General features: G+C 43.0%; 1 protein-coding gene across 1 annotated transcript in view; it reads right to left on the bottom strand.

The window, feature by feature from the left end:
• Positions 1 to 2,625: 2,625 nt before the first annotated feature.
• Positions 2,626 to 15,634, bottom strand: part of PGM1 (phosphoglucomutase 1) — a 61,388-nt gene continuing 48,379 nt past the window's right edge. The window contains exons 8-11 of the mRNA XM_040627206.1: positions 11,375 to 11,510; positions 8,358 to 8,541; positions 5,721 to 5,855; positions 2,626 to 3,278 (exon numbers count right to left, since the gene is read on the bottom strand). Of these exons, the coding sequence (XP_040483140.1) occupies positions 3,189 to 3,278; positions 5,721 to 5,855; positions 8,358 to 8,541; positions 11,375 to 11,510 (545 nt within the window). The 3' untranslated portion in view covers positions 2,626 to 3,188. The remainder of the gene's footprint in view (positions 3,279 to 5,720; positions 5,856 to 8,357; positions 8,542 to 11,374; positions 11,511 to 15,634) is intronic.

Consider the following 15,634-nt stretch of genomic DNA (forward strand, 5'->3'; position numbering starts at 1 on the left):
TGCAGCCACGTGGGTTCAGGGAAAGCATCTGAAATAGGATCAGGGATGAGGAGGAAACTTATAAAGCCATTCCGGGGGCCACAGCCCTGGGAGTGTCTGCAGCTGATTCAACAGATGGAGAGGCAGGGAAAGGGTCATGGAAAGGCGGTGAGATCCCCACTCAAAATTCCACTTCCACCCCATGGTGGCTGCGAACCGAGGGAAGATTACTCGGGCTTCTGTTCGGCTTCAGCTCTCTCAGCTCTAGAACGAAGAGTAACATCTTGCTCGGAGGGTTACTTGGACGCCTGTAACCCAACACCTGAAACTGAGCAGGTGCTTCGAAAATCTGGATTCCTGCCCCAGGTGCAGCCTATACAACTCAGAAGGCAGTTAGTTATCCGGTACAGTCTCCTATCTGCACTGGACCTCACTCCCTTCGTTAGTCTCACGGGCAGCTGGAGGGCGTAACTGTGCATTATAACATGTTCTTCCCTTCCCGGGGCATTTCACACTCAATGTAGGTCAATACACATTTCCTGGCTGACTGATACACCCAAGTATCGAGGTCCCAGGGCTGGGGACACCTGGGTGGCTCAGCCTTAGGTTAAGTGTCTGACTCTCGATTTCAGCTCAGGTCATGATCTCAGGGTCCTGAGATCAAGCCCCTCGTCAGTCTCTGCGCTGAGCGTGGAGCCTGCTTAAGATTCTCTTTCCCGGGGCGCCTGGGTGGCTCAGTTGTTGGGTGTCTGCCTTCGGCTTGGGTCATGATCCCAGGGTCCTGGGATTGAGCCCCGTATCGGGCTCCCTGCTCGGTGGGAAGCCTGCTTCTCCCTCTCCCACTCTCCCTGCTTGTGTTTCCTCTCTCGCTGTCTCTCTCTCTGTCAAATAAATAAAATCTTAAAAAAAAAAAAAGATTCTCTCTCCTTCTGCCTGTCCCCCTCCCCTCCTCTCCCCAGCTTGCTTTTTTTCTCTCTAAAAAAAAAAAAAAAAGGTCCCAGGGCCAGAGGGAGGTGGAGACAACGATGCCAAAATTAACACTCTCTGGCATTCAAGGCACAAAGTATGGCCCTTTAATAAATAAAATACAGGGGCATTGTGCAAATGGAAAAATCTTTCTTTCCCCTGTTAGCAGTGAGTCAATAGAAGGGGCCAAAGTATTGGCTAACCAGGCAGGGCTGAGCTTCACCACCTGGGGGTATGTCACCACTATGCAGTGGTGCGACACCAGGCACATAACCAGACCTCATCTGTAAAATGGGAATATTCAGAGTATCTACCTCCTAGAGTGATTGGGAGCATGGAAAGAGTATGTGGAAAGCACTCAGAACAATGTCTGGTATTTAATGTTCAACAAGTACTCATCTTTGTGAAAGCTCAGTTCTATTTACTGAGCTAGACCCCCTTGTTAAATGGCAACATTGGAAATCTTACCCAGGGGCCCTGTCCCCTGGAACAGGGAATCCACTCTGGGTGGGGGAGGGGCGCCGAGCTGAGCTGCCTCTCTGGCATAGTGTGTATGGCAAGGTGACTTTGTGGAAATGCCCTGCAAACCATAAAATGCAGTACAAGTATTAATGTTACAGTTTTTCCTTTCCTAATACTTTAAAATCTAGAAACAGTATTATAAGCATAACCCTAGGTCCCACTTACTTGACAACCTACCGTGAGCTAGATAAAGTGCCCACTGCTTTGCACAGGGCCACTCACTGAATGTTCTCAATGACTGCATAAAGTAGAATTTTCATCCCGATTTTTTTTTTTTACAATTTTTTTTAAGTAGGCTCCATGTCCAATGAGGGGCTTGAACTCATGACCCTCAGATCAAGAGTCACAACTCCACCGACGGAGCCAGGCAGGTACCCTTTCATCCTGATTTTAAAGATACTGAGAACGTATTCAAACGTGACTCAAAATCTCAGTCAGGATTCAAACTCAGGTCTGTTGGCTACGTTTTTAACTACCACGTTATACTCATGGATTGAATATAAATGTTCTAAGATGGGGCGCTTGGGTGGCTCAGTCAGTTAAGCATCTGCCTTCGGCTCAGGTCAGGATCCCAGGGTCGTGGGATCGAGTCCCACATTGGGCCCCCTGCTCAGCAGGGGAGTCTGCTTCTCCCTCTGCCCCTGCTCTCTCTCTCTCTCTCGCTCACTCTCTCAAAAAAATAAAATCTTAAAAAAAATAAATAATTGTTCTAAGATGAGTAAGATGCCAGTGGGCTCAAGATATCCAGGGAAATGCCAGTAATCCTGCTCTAAGATTCTGGAAGTTCTCCTTCGGTCCCCTCAATAGGCATTATGGTATCTCAACACAAGGCACATGGCCATGCTTTGCTATTTAATATCTCCTGGGGGGGAAAAAAAGATCTCCTGAAAATCATCTTGCTTTCCCTCATTCCAAATTAACCATGTTGAGCTTACTTTATCTAACTCAGATGGATCCCAGGCTCAGCTGACCCTGCTAAGATCTGAAATTACAGTTCTTGAGTACACGGATTTTAAACCTAGCTCAGAGAACATTTTGTCTTCTAGCTAGGACATCCAAACAAAATACAATACTTCTTTTTTTTTTTAAGAAAATCTATTTTCTTTCTGAAAGTGAGAGAGCATTTTGCAGTTAAGAAAAAAAAAAGACATCAAGAAATAGTGGCTTATTTTGCTTTAATATCCCAAAATATTTGTGTGGGACTATGTTGCAAAACAAGGCAGAAATCTGTAGACAAGTACGTCTCACTCTGAGGAAAGAACTGATTGGAGAAAAGGCACCAGAAATTGCATTTTGCTGGAGCACATGTAAACAGTTAATGGGGGAAAGAATTCACCAGAAAGAAAGGAACTTGCACTGTCATTTCATTGGCACACCCTAAGCATGAGAAATGGCCTCACTAGCTGATGTTCAACCTCCATCTCACACATTGTAGACAACAGAAGCTGGTGCTGGGGAGACAAATACCTGCACAGCAGCAGGGCCTAAGGGCACGGAAAGGGAGGTACATTAGCAAAAGCCCCTGGGTCCTCTTTCACTCTTTCCCACATGGCATCTCAACTGGCAGTGTCGCACTAGTGTGCCATCCATCAACAACTAGTTAGTGGAAAAACCAAATCCTAAAAAGCCTGGGTGGATACATTTTGTTTGTGTCCATGCTCTTCAATCAGATGACTTGGAGGGTCCTGGGGTAGAGGGACGTACCACATCTGGCTGTCTTCTTAGGTGATAACGGTGGGCGCAGTGCGTCCCGTCCTCTCCTGGAGTTGGGACACCTTCAGGGCAATGGAAATAAGGGGGGCCAACATGACCTGAGGGAGACACAAAGAGAAACTTTCCCATTACTTTCTCTAGACACAGATCCATAGCTCTAGCCCTCAGATGGCCTCCAAGACCCACATGTCTGACTGCCTCCTCCCACATCCCAAAGGTTCCTCAAACTCTGTAAATCTAAGCACAAAGATGTGTTCTTTCCCCTAAAATCAGCTTGCAGCATTCCCCATCTCAGTGACTCAACACCACAGTCTATGGTCTAAAGCTAATGAATAACTAAGGTTACTCTTGCCCCCTTCCTCTCCCACATTCCCCTTTTCCAATCTATTAGCAAGCCTAAGTGGCTTTTACCTTCTATGTATCCCTCAACGGGTGCCATTTCTCTCCAACCTGGGGCCACAGATCTCGCTAAATCAACGTTCTCTTTCTCACCTGGAACAATAGTGCCTCCACTTCCACTTCTGCCCACATGTCCCCAAAGAGATCTTTTCAAAATGCAACACCACCACCCTCCCAACTACCTCTCACTTAGGGAGAAAAATAAAAGAATTCTGTTGTTGCAGGATAATGTAACATAAGTATTTTACAAATATATTTATAAATATAAATAATGTTTAATATTTTTTAATCAAAAAAAATTTTTCAACACTTATCTAGTTGAACTGCTCATGTCACAGATGAAGAAACTGATATCCAAAAAGATGAAGTTTAACCAAAGGACTCAAGGGCAGAGCCAAGAATAGTTCATTTCCTACTGCCCTCTGTTGCTTTCCCTCACCTTCGTCTTCACCAACTCCTGACTGCTGGATGAAAGCTGGAGAAGCAACTCCACGCACTGACCACACCACCTGCCATTCCCCCTGGGGCTCCAACAGTCCCAGAAAGTGCTGAGGCTGAAGGCCAGCAACCCCAGAGTAAGGGAAGGCATCTCCTAGCTGGAACGGTGACACATCTAGGCACAGTGGGCACCTCACACCCTTCAGAGCCCTCCCACCTCCCTCCCCACTTCCCTTCCACCTCCTGAGGACTCTGGTTCCAAGAAACTTATCTTTCATTCATTCGTTATACCTACCATGTGCCCTGTATTAAAACAAAGAACACAACTTCCTTCTTCTTTTCCTCTTGTTCTATTATTCTGTGGGTCTATACTGCAGACACCATCGCCTTTGGTTTAAGTTTTAGGGATACCTATAGCATGACAGATATCTGGCAATGACTGAAACTGGAGTCCAGCCAGAGTAAAAAATGTTAAAGTGAAGCATCCTTTTACTCCCTCTTTTTGTAATAAAAACAACTGTAAGAGCCACATGTTCTCAAAAGCTAATCCTATGTGCCAGGCGCAATGTTTAGAATTTTGCATCCCTTGTCTCCTTAAATCCCTAGAATAACTCTAAGCGGAGGTGATGTAGTATTAGGTAGTATTCTCCCAGGAAACCAAGGCTCAGAGCACTGAAACGACTTGCCCGCAGACACACAGCTACTCAGGTGGCAGGAAATGAATTGAAAACAAGAGCTTTCTAAATCCAAAATTTATGCTCAAAACTGCTATGCCAAGGCCTTCCAAATGAGTTTCCTTGGATTTTAATTAGGTGTTAGAAGAAAAGAGGCTTTGTGGAATAATAATCATGGTGAAATGCCACTTAAACAGGAGTCTTCACTGTAAGTTTTCTCAGAGCCCTTAAGGTGCAGTGTGGGTTACAAATCCTGAAGAAGGGGTTAATGGACCACAACAGCTCCTACACATTTTTGATTGTGAAACTCTCATTGGGGAGCATTTGTCAAGACCATTGTGTGAGGAACAAACAAGGTGAAAGTTCCCTGTGTGTCACTGTCTCCCCTTGGCTCCTCCCCTGGGGTGGCTGTCCTCCAAGTTCTCTGCCCCACCACTGGCTCCACGGTCCCTCCTCACTCTGACATACTTCTGGAGACCCTTAGGGTAGGGCTGGGAGCCCTAACCACCAGGCTGCAAGTCTTCAGACTCTTCACATAGACCTTTGTTGCTAGGTCATGAAACTCTGCCCTACCACCAAATCTAGAACCAGCGTGTGCTCTTCCAGAACAGGCGATCAGACCAAGCAAAGTGGCAAATGACCAGTGACAGACCACAGTGCCAGAAAAGGGGCTGATTTAAAGGTTAGTTATCCTGACTCTGCTGCTCACCAGGCATGTGACCCTATTAGCTGCCACTTAACCTTTCACTGTCTGTCTCTTTATCTGCAGTAGGGATAATAATAGTCTACCTCATTTGAGACTTCAGTGAGTATATCCATTTGGGTAATGGGTTTAGAACAGAGCTTGGCAAAGAGAAAATACTGAGATAATGGTTAGCTATTACTGTTGTTATGATGTACTGAAGGAGACTTGACAAACACGTGTGTTTGACCATTTAAGAAACGGGCTGTGATAACACAGACTCAGTGCAACCACTATCATTTCCTCCAACGGAAAGAACTCGTCAGGGCACAGGGCTTGGACATTACCTGGGGGTCCTGGTAGATCTTGGCAATGTCCTTCTCATAGCTGTCAATGTACAGTCGAATGGTGGCCCCTGCGCTCCCGGTGCCGCTCAGTCGAAAGATGATTCGAGAACCATCTGCAAAAATGAGCCGCAAGCCCTGGAGAAGGTAAGTAGAGATGTTTTTCCCACTTGCTGGAAAGGAAACTGAAGGCGGGCAAATTACAAGGGATTCGTCTGGAGATCTAATTTCATCCATACTTGATCAATTGGAGAATTAGATCCTTGATAAATGGCAGCAGTTAAGTCCCATGTGTCAGCCGTGGTCAGCCTGTCACTGCATCCAGCCAAAGGGGGCTGAGCCCATGGGCAGAGAAGCATTCCCAGGGTCAGGTGGGAGATCTGATCCGGGGTGCCAGGGGTGCTGGATGACACAGGCCTGCCCTCCCCTCCTCTCCCCACTGGTCCCTGTAATTTATGGACTAACCATTCCAGTTTGAAGCCTAATAAATAAGTAAACAAATGAGTCGCTAGATGCAGAAATTTGATCCCCAGATCAGGAGGAAAACATGGACAGAACGGGCTGAAACCAGAGCAGAAGAGATTCCAGAAAGATGAGAGGAAGAACTCTTTGCAAAACACCAACAGAGAGCTTCAAACAGAGAACTTGAGGCCAATGCCCCAGATGAAGCTGGCTATTCCCAACCTAGCAAGCAGATCCAGTGATCACTCTCCCCTTGATGCCTGAGGACTCAAAGTGGGGTCCATGTGGGCGCCACGTCAAACCCATGCCCCCAGCCCCCTGCTGCCTTCTTCTTTCCCTCCCTGGCAGTATCTCTCGTCCTCAATAATCTTCTTTCTTCAGGGGACTTGAGGTTGTAGACTCTTGGGTAGATATTCTGCCACCCGAGGTAGGAAGGTTCAGCAAGACAGTTATCTGAGAACTCTCTAGTCTTTGCGAGCCTGTCATTCTTTTATACAAAGAAGAACTTCACATAAAGGCAAAGACCAACCAGAAGGAGAGATACGGCTCCTCAGCTGCTATTTGTCACCAAATCCCATCCAGTATTTAACCGTGCCATTTGGCAGTGAAGACAGCAGGTGAAATGCACACAGTACCTTCCTGATTCCATCATCATGGGGAGGATACAGGTAACTCCCATTTACCATTTCTTGCTTCTAGAAACATACCAGCTTGGTCAACTTCTCCCACAGCTTTAACTTGAAGCTTCTAAATTCTTTCCACTTGATGGTAGACGCAATATCTACTTCAGAAGATTCTCCCTCCTCCCTGGCCCTCCATCTAAATGCTCAGACTTTCTGATTATAGAATGTGAAGCTGTTGAGTTCTTCCTCACAGAGTGCAGAGAACAGCACCCGTGCCCATGCCGACACCCTTCCCACACACACCTCAGCTCCCTCCGCTCCCTCCTCACAGATGCTGGGCGCAGCACAGAGTTGGGGGTTATTTTCCCTAACTGCCCGTTTTCTCTCTGAAGGCTTCTCTACAAAAACTTCCACTCTGCTCTACTATCCTCTGGACCCCACTCTCCCCTCTTCCATACCCACCTCCTACTCTACTCCTGGCCTCTCTTTTTCTAATTATCTCAGATGTCGCCTACAATCACCTGTGCTGGACCCAGAGTTCTCACAGAGGGTGAACGGGCATAGGGAAGAAAGCCCACTGTGCTAATATTTTGAGGATGGGAGACTCCTGGCGCAGAGGGTCACTGTGGCCACGCTCCAACCACCCGTCCACTGCCTGCTCTCCAGAAAGATACTAAATCAATCCTGTGGTCCATCTCCTTCGAAGCTGTCAGCTGCCTTGAGAAGGACCAGGCCAAAAATGTGGGTCTATCAGGAAAAAGCAAACCGGAAGGCTGTAAAAGAATTTTCATCTCCTTCTTTATTTTTAGTGGTGAGTCCATCCTGTGACAACAGCAGAACCAGTGAGAGGGCCCCGGGCCCTGGGTGTTTGTGAGAAGCCTGGACAAGGGCCAACCCAGCCTGCAGTCTTGGGTCCCTGGCACCCAACGAGGGAAACCCTAACAGCTCTGTCTCCATCCAGACATGGTCCAGGTTCTCAACTGTGACGTCTTGCTACACACTGCTGTGTTAGGACTGGCTGCATGTCACGTGCTGAAGATAGTAACAGCTAACAGTTCTAAGTCTCGAATGCCTCATCAATTTTTTTCTTTTTTTTAGAAATTAGAACATACCAGAGAAATGTCTATGATAATGCCACCCTCGTGGCTGGCATTCTGCTATCACCTCCTGAGAGAAAAAAGGGGACTGGCAACTACGGCAGTAGTTCACCTTTTCAGCTTTAGATTCTAGGGCTCCTTTTTGCACACATATTCAATACAATGTCTTGCGCTGAATTCTGGAGGATGTAAAAACCCTCTGAAGCAGAGGCTAAGAATCCCAGAATGAGGGCATAGGGGAGTACATAGAACCAGGGCAAATCCCATTTTCCCTACGAGTATATTTGCAAGTTATGTGTGAACCGGCAGAAAGCAGCAACCGTAAAAACAAACAAACAAACAAACAAACCAAAAAAAGGGCAGCAAAGGAGAAATGATTAAGCATTTCTTTTTTCTCTTGAGATTTCAGAGATGAAGTCCTGAGGCCTCTCTCCCAATACACATAAGTCTGTTCCTACCTGATTCCTTGAAATGCTTCCATCCACCGGATCACTGTATTCAAAGTTATCAATTTTCTCCACGGTGTAAACTTTGTCACCCACTGAGAACTGCTTCCCCACGAAGGAGCGATCAGATATCAGGGCCTCCAAGTCCTTCATCATTTTGTTGGCACCCTCGGCCTCCACCTCCTCATAATCGTACCTACAAGAAGTCACAAAGGTGGGGCCCACACGCTGACTTTGGATCACCCTGAGGTAGATTACCACTTTCTTCATCATTTGTTTGCCCCCCCCCCCCAAACTACCTAACTTCAGAAGAAGCTGGCAAAAGGCTGAGCTTGTCTATCTCTGGGGAGGGAGCGGGTCAGGGATGAAAGGAAGGCTTTGCAAGATTTCAGGGAAGGGTTAGGAGCTTCTGAATAAGCAGAAAACTCCCATCTTGGCTTTTCTACAGAATAAGCTCTAGAAGCTTCAAAGGCTTTTGAGAGATTCTATCTAACATTTAATCACCTCATCCTGAGGAGGTAGAATTAAATGCAATGTTATCTCTAGAGGACTCCGCATCAAGAAGCATATGAGTCAGGCACTTTTCTTTCAAACTCCTAGAGCTTCTTTGGGATAAATGCTGGGACAGTTCCCAGTCTGGGATCTGCCTGAGGCTGCTATTTTGGCGAAGGAGAGTTGCAGTCTCCACAGGAGCTTCCTAAAGTGATGCCAAATTTTCACTGACCAGACAGAAGGGCCAAACCCTAACACTTTACATCTAAAACACCTCTGTCCTTTCAACAAGGGTGGATTCTGGTCCAAAGTGCTTTGGATTCACCCTGACGGAGGAGGCCTGGTATAGACGCAAAAGGGTCAAAGCCAAAAAAAAAAAAAAAAAAAAAAAAAAAAAAAAAAAAAAAAAAAAAAAAAAAATCACAAAAGAAATTCTATGACTGTTGTTATTACTCCAAGACTTGCTCTCGACTTCTTCCTATGAAGTTAAAGACTCTGACAGGTGGCTTTTCTTGATCTAGTAGCACACAACCTCTTGAGAGAGTTATTTTTTAGAGGCTCAAGACAGCAGAGTCTATATTTATTTGTGATAGTGAAACAAATATGATATGTGCAAGATGACACCTCTGAGACATGAGAAATACTGGGGAATTAAGGCCAACCTGTTCTGGCTCCAGGATTCTATGAATCAAGGACAACCGTCCCCTTAATCATGAAGTCAGCTCTTTCCCCTAGTTAACATGATAAACAGAAATTACAACCAGGTGTTTGTGCTTTACATCTGTGACCTTTGGGTATTTGAGGGAAGCGCTCTATAAATCCTAGGCACAGAGGGGTATCACGGAAAGATCTGGACTTCGGCATCAGAACGAGTTCGAACCTAGCTCTATCGATTATTATGAGCAAATGGCTTCATCTCACAGAATCTCAGCTGCCTCATCACTAACTGTTTTGAGGCTGACATGAAACAATGCGTGCAAAGTGCCTAGAACTTCTGTTAGGTAAACGGAGGGTACGATGGAGTCTTAACTAACTAGAAATGCAGCTTCTAGGGACTTTATTTGCAATACTTAGTTAGCAGTTATTTGAAATTAATACAAATATGTTAAAACGGTTTTTAGATGGAGACTTTTAACTGATTCAAGAGTGACCCCTTCTCTGAAAAAGCCTCCTAGCCTTATTCCATTCTGGCTACTATTCACTTGTTAACTCGTTCATTTATTCATTCAAAGCATATTTACAGTGTTACTAGGAGTGAGGTGTTTGGTGATACCATGAAGCACAGACACAGACGTGGTCCTGCCTTCATGACACTCTAGGCTCTAGAGAGTTCATGACTGCTGTTCTGAATTACCAGGTTTTTCTGGTTCTTAGAAGGTAAAGATACTTGCCTTGGTTCCCAGGACTATTGTTGCGGTACCGTGTGACAGTTATTACTTATACCTTCCTCAAAAGAATGACTTGAGGGAGAAAGACAGCAATGAACTTCTCGAAAGTTGGTAAGAGGATTCTGAGTAAGGAGGCTGAGTTGCTTAAGGTTTAATTCTTGCATGACTATCCAGAGATCATGGACTATTCTATCTGTGACATATTTTTTAAATTCCCTAATCTAACTACCTATTTTATAGAAAAGGCAACTGAGGCCCAAAGAAATTATATCTATGCATTTCTTACCAGTGAGCAATTCATCTACTCTCCTTTTTCTCATATTTCCTTTCAATAATTAGAATAGTGAGGTCTAGGAAAAATTCTGTTAGATTTTTACACCTATCAGGGGAAAGGCAAATTGGAATTAGCAAAAAGCACTACTCGAAAAAAAAAATATTAATGCCTTTTAAAAACAGAAGTATGCATGGCAAAGAAGAATTACTATGTATTCTAAGTATTTTGTTCACTGCTGAATCCCCAGTGCCTGGCAGAAAGTAGGCACACAGTCAATATTTACTGAATCAATGAATGAAGTATTGACAAGTATGCAGCCTTTGGGGACCTATTTTAATGAGTCAGAAAAGTTGATTTAGACTAAGCATAATTGTTTCCATAAATTCAGAAAAAAAAAGTTTCCATACTTTGAGTGCCCTAGAGTTTATAAAACACTTTCAGACTCATATTTCATTTAATCCACTCAATGGCAGACTGTTATTTCCATTTCTACAAATGAGAAAAATAAGTACAGTTTTCTGTTAGAGAGAGGTTAAATGACTTCCCAGTGCACTAAGGGGCAGAAATAAAATTCTAATCCATTCTTCTGAGTCCAAATCCAACACAATTATCATGTCCACCTGCAGGTACATTTAAAAGTCTTACAAAACATTTATTCTTTTGAATATGTTAACTACATTTTTTAAGCCTTGTTCTTTATGGCTAACATAAAAGGTGACCCTGACTGAATTATTTCAAAATCCCTCAATTTGTAGAGGCTAGATGAACTAGGGTTTTATTATCACTTGAGAGACATGAAAAAATCTGTACACATGGGAACTCTCTCTTGCCGCTTCCCCACCCTACCTCTGCACTCCAGCCAGGCTGTGACTTACCTGGTGAAGAAATTCCGGCCATACTTTTGCCAGTGATCTTTGAGAATGTCCTCCACACTCTGTTTGCGGGTGGCTAGAATGGATAGCCAAGCGAGGACAGCCCAGAGTCCATCTTTCTCACGGATGTGGTCAGAACCTGGCCAGGGGGCAGCAAGCAGCTATAAGAAATGTGATTGCTCCAAAACATTTGGGAATAAACTTAACAGTAAACATGAAGACCCAACCAAAAAAGTCATAAAACTTTACTGAGGAACTTGACTACATGGAAGGAACCACATATGGAACAAAGCAACATAATACCAAAAAGAAGCTGACGCTTCCCAAAGTGATTTAGATATTTTTGGCTAATGCCAATAAAAATGTCAGTGGAATAATTCAGTGAAACTTGATATATCAATTATAAAGTATAAATGTGAACAGAAAAAAAAACAAACAACAGAAGAACATGGCCATTATAAATATTCAATAATTAAAAGCCTGGCACCTTGATGGAACAAAAGAGAGCATCTAGAAAGAGACCCAAACACATATGTGACTTGAATATATGATAAGGGTGTCACTTCAAGGCTGCAGGAAAAGAATGAATTACTTTTTAAGTAGTATTTAGATATCTAGCTAGACAGTTGGAAAAAATTCAGTTTTTTCCCCCATACCAAAAAGATTTCCAGATACATTACACATTCAAATATAAAATCTGAAAACCTTTAAATCCTCAAAGACATATATAAATAAAAGGTATATACAAGTATAAATATAATATAAATATACAATATAAATGTAATAGAAAATATATATTTTTTTAAGTCTTGGGGATGGCAAATACAGGTAAATTCAGAATTCATAAAAGAAAAAAAATCTATGTATTTGTCTACTAAAAAAATTATCATTTCTATCAGCAAAACAGCTATAGATAAAAGCAAAAGGCCATTGGCAAACTTAAAAAAAAACACATCTGCAATATAAAGTAGATGTTTAATGCACCTCAATAGAGAAAAAATTTACATATTAATAAGAAAAAAGCAAAACCTCAATAGAAAAATAGGCCAAGGATATAAATAGACAGTCACCAAAGAATAAATACAGGTACCCAATTACATAAGAAGCTAGCATTATTTTTTAAAAAACAAATTAAAGTTAAAGCCACATAAGAAACTACTACTTGCTTGAGAAATGGCCACAGATTTTAAAACGAGAATACCTAGGATCAGGAGAGGTATAAGGGAAATGGGATTCTAGCATGCTGCTGCGGGGAGAGGTACAATCTTCTGGAGGGCAAATTCGGAAAAAGTCTCAAAGCCTTAAAAATGGACCTACTTGTGGATCCAGCAACTCCAGTCTAGGACATCTTTCTTTAACCAAGAGGGATTTGTTTAAATCAACTATGGCACATCTGTCCCCTTCTAAGGTACTTGCTAAAATCTTTACCAAAACTAAAAAACTGACGCCTCTGGATGTGCTTATGTGCATGGAGACCCTTTTCCAAGAACTGATATGGGACCACAACTTTCCTTTGCAGCCCTTAACTTCCTTATTCTCAGAAAAAACACCACACACGGACCATACGGAGTGCTACTTTCTGACTTCTGAACAGGACTCAATACAATCCCTCTCCCATAATGCTGTGCACTTTATCATGCCTTGAATTCTTTTTTTTTTTTTTTAAGATTTTATTTATTTATTTGACAGAGAAAGAAAGAGCACAAGCAGAGGGAGCAGCAGGCAGAGAGAGAGGGAAAAGCAGGCTCCCCGCTGAGCAAGGAGCCTGATGCGGGACTGGATCCCAGAACCCTGGGATCACGACCTGAGCTGAAGGCAGCCACTCAACCAACTGAACCACCCAGGTGTCCCCAGGCCTTGAATTCTCTAAGTGACAGTGTGCCCTTCTTGACTTCCCACGGGGTAGTATTCTTCTTAGAACATCAGAGTATCTCACAATGCTGGCTGTGTAGTAGGCATGAGTTAAGTTTGTTCCCTTCCTCTTTTCATCCTTTTAGACCCAACTCAAATGTCCTCTCCTGTCTGGAACTAGGCCCAGGCTTCCCTAAGCAGTTACCAGCTACGTTCTCTTTCTTCTCCCATAGCGACCTGCTCAGCATCTCTGCTGGGGTGCCATACTCCTCGATCATCTATTTATGAGCCTTCCACCCCATTTCTCACCTATTTCTTAGAGACATCTCTTATCTATCCTTATCACTAAGTCTGGTGACTAGAATAGCACACGGAATAGGTAAACAACCGTACAGGAGTGCAATGAACGAGTTTATCAGTTAATTAATCGACTACAACATTTTCTCTTTCTCTTTTTGGCTCATAAAAACACACAATTTTTTTTTCAAAAGATCTTCTCTTCAATAAAATACCACTTTTAGAGACCATAGTTCTCAGAACCTGGAAGCCAACAAACCTGGAGATATTAGGCAATACTTTTATGTAGCAGTTTATGTTAACAAATTTTTGGTTTACCTAATTTCATTATCTATGGACTTTTATTTACCTGTATTGCTATCTCAAGGAACAGAAATTAGCTTGCTGGCCCTTACAGCGTTTGCAAATGATATTTTGGCAATAGTTCACCCTGAGCAGCAAGATTCTGGCAGCTTCCCTTATATATTGAGAATTCATGACAAAAGTATACAGCTTAGAATTATTTGTCTGTGCTCCCATGGGTATTTTTCTTCCTTCCTTCTTTTTTTCCCCCTTTTCTTCTTATTTTGTATTTATTTATTTCTTTAGGCTAGACTGAAAGCATAAGGGGCAGTGTCCCTTTGTGCTTTTCCTGTTCTAAGTAAAGAATACCACTTTTTCTTTTATGAGGAAATGAAAACAAAATCTAAAAATCTTACCCAAGTCTGACCAAGTTACTTGGAGATAACTAAATCACACACCTAATATCATCAACAAAATATCTGCCTTGGATAACATACACAAATATTCTATTCCATTTGCAAGATCCCTAGTCTCTGGAAATTCTGACTACTCTCACTATTCACCTTCATGTAATCAAAACTCTAGGTAACTCTAATACTCAGAAAGTCTGGGTACATTTCTTTTTTTTGTTTTTTGTTTTGTTTTTGTTTTTTCAAGATTTACTTCTTTTATTTGAGAGAGGGAGAGAGAGAGAGCTAGAAAAGTGGGGGGGCAGAGGGAGAGAATCTCAAGCAGACTCCCTGCTGAGTGCAGAGCTCAACGTGGGGCTCAATCCCAGGACCCTGAGATCATGACCTGAGCTGAAATCAAGAGTCAGATGCTCAACCAACTGAGCCACCCAGGTGCCCTAAAAACCTGGGTACATTTCATTTTCTTTAGGATTCTGATGAATAATGACAAGCTAAGAGTAAAAAAAAAAAAAAAAAAAAAAAAAAAAAAAAAAAAAGACAATGGTGTCTGTGTGTGTGTTTCTAAAGTTGCTGCTTTTGCAGTAAGGGCAGTTGTGTTTCAATGGAAGATGCTTTATATTTAAGAGTCACAAAACCCTGGGGCGCCTGGGTGGCTCAGCTGGTTAAGCGTCTGCCTTCGGCTCAGGTTGTGATCCCAGGGAGATGGGATCGAGCCCCCCTCTGGGTTCCTGCTCAGCAGAGTCTGCTTCTCCCTCTGCTGCTCCCCCTGCTGTGCTCTCTCGCTTTCTCTGTCAAATAGATAAATAAAATAAAAAAAAAAAAAAAAGAGTCATGAAACCAGAATCTGAAACTCTGTTATTTATTAGCTTACCTTTTCCAAGCCTCAGTTTCCTTGACTGTAAAATGGGGATAATGTTACCTTTCTCACACAATTGTAAGACTTACTGTGATAGAGGGTAGAAATATTTTATGAACTGTTAAGTACTATATAAATGCAAAATACCATTACGGATAAGGGAAAAATAAGAAACTTTTGGGGGGAAATGAGTGCTTTCCTCTACCTTATTAAGCTTTCAAATATAATGTCTCTTAATTGTATACATTGGTGAAGAAAATGGAATATAACCCAGATGCTCTTTTCTCTGGGCAGTGGCATTACAGCATTTTCCTCTTCTTCCTCATCTAATTTTCCTATTATGAATGTGAATTACTGGTATCACTTTCTTTAATTTAAAAAAGGAAAAGAAGCCAAGCTCCTATAACTGTGAGGAAAGGGAAACTAGTCCTAGCTGACACAAAGGCAGTGGTGGGCTTTGCACTGGGTCTCTTCATGCTTGGTCCAGCTCAGGGACTAACTGAGGGCCTGGGAATTCTGCCACTTCAGCATCTTCAAACACCTGTCACTTTACTTCAGCCTAATCAG

This window comes from Ursus maritimus, unplaced genomic scaffold (genome assembly GCF_017311325.1).
Source record: "Ursus maritimus isolate PB19 unplaced genomic scaffold, ASM1731132v1 scaffold_12, whole genome shotgun sequence".
Taxonomy (NCBI): domain Eukaryota; kingdom Metazoa; phylum Chordata; class Mammalia; order Carnivora; family Ursidae; genus Ursus; species Ursus maritimus.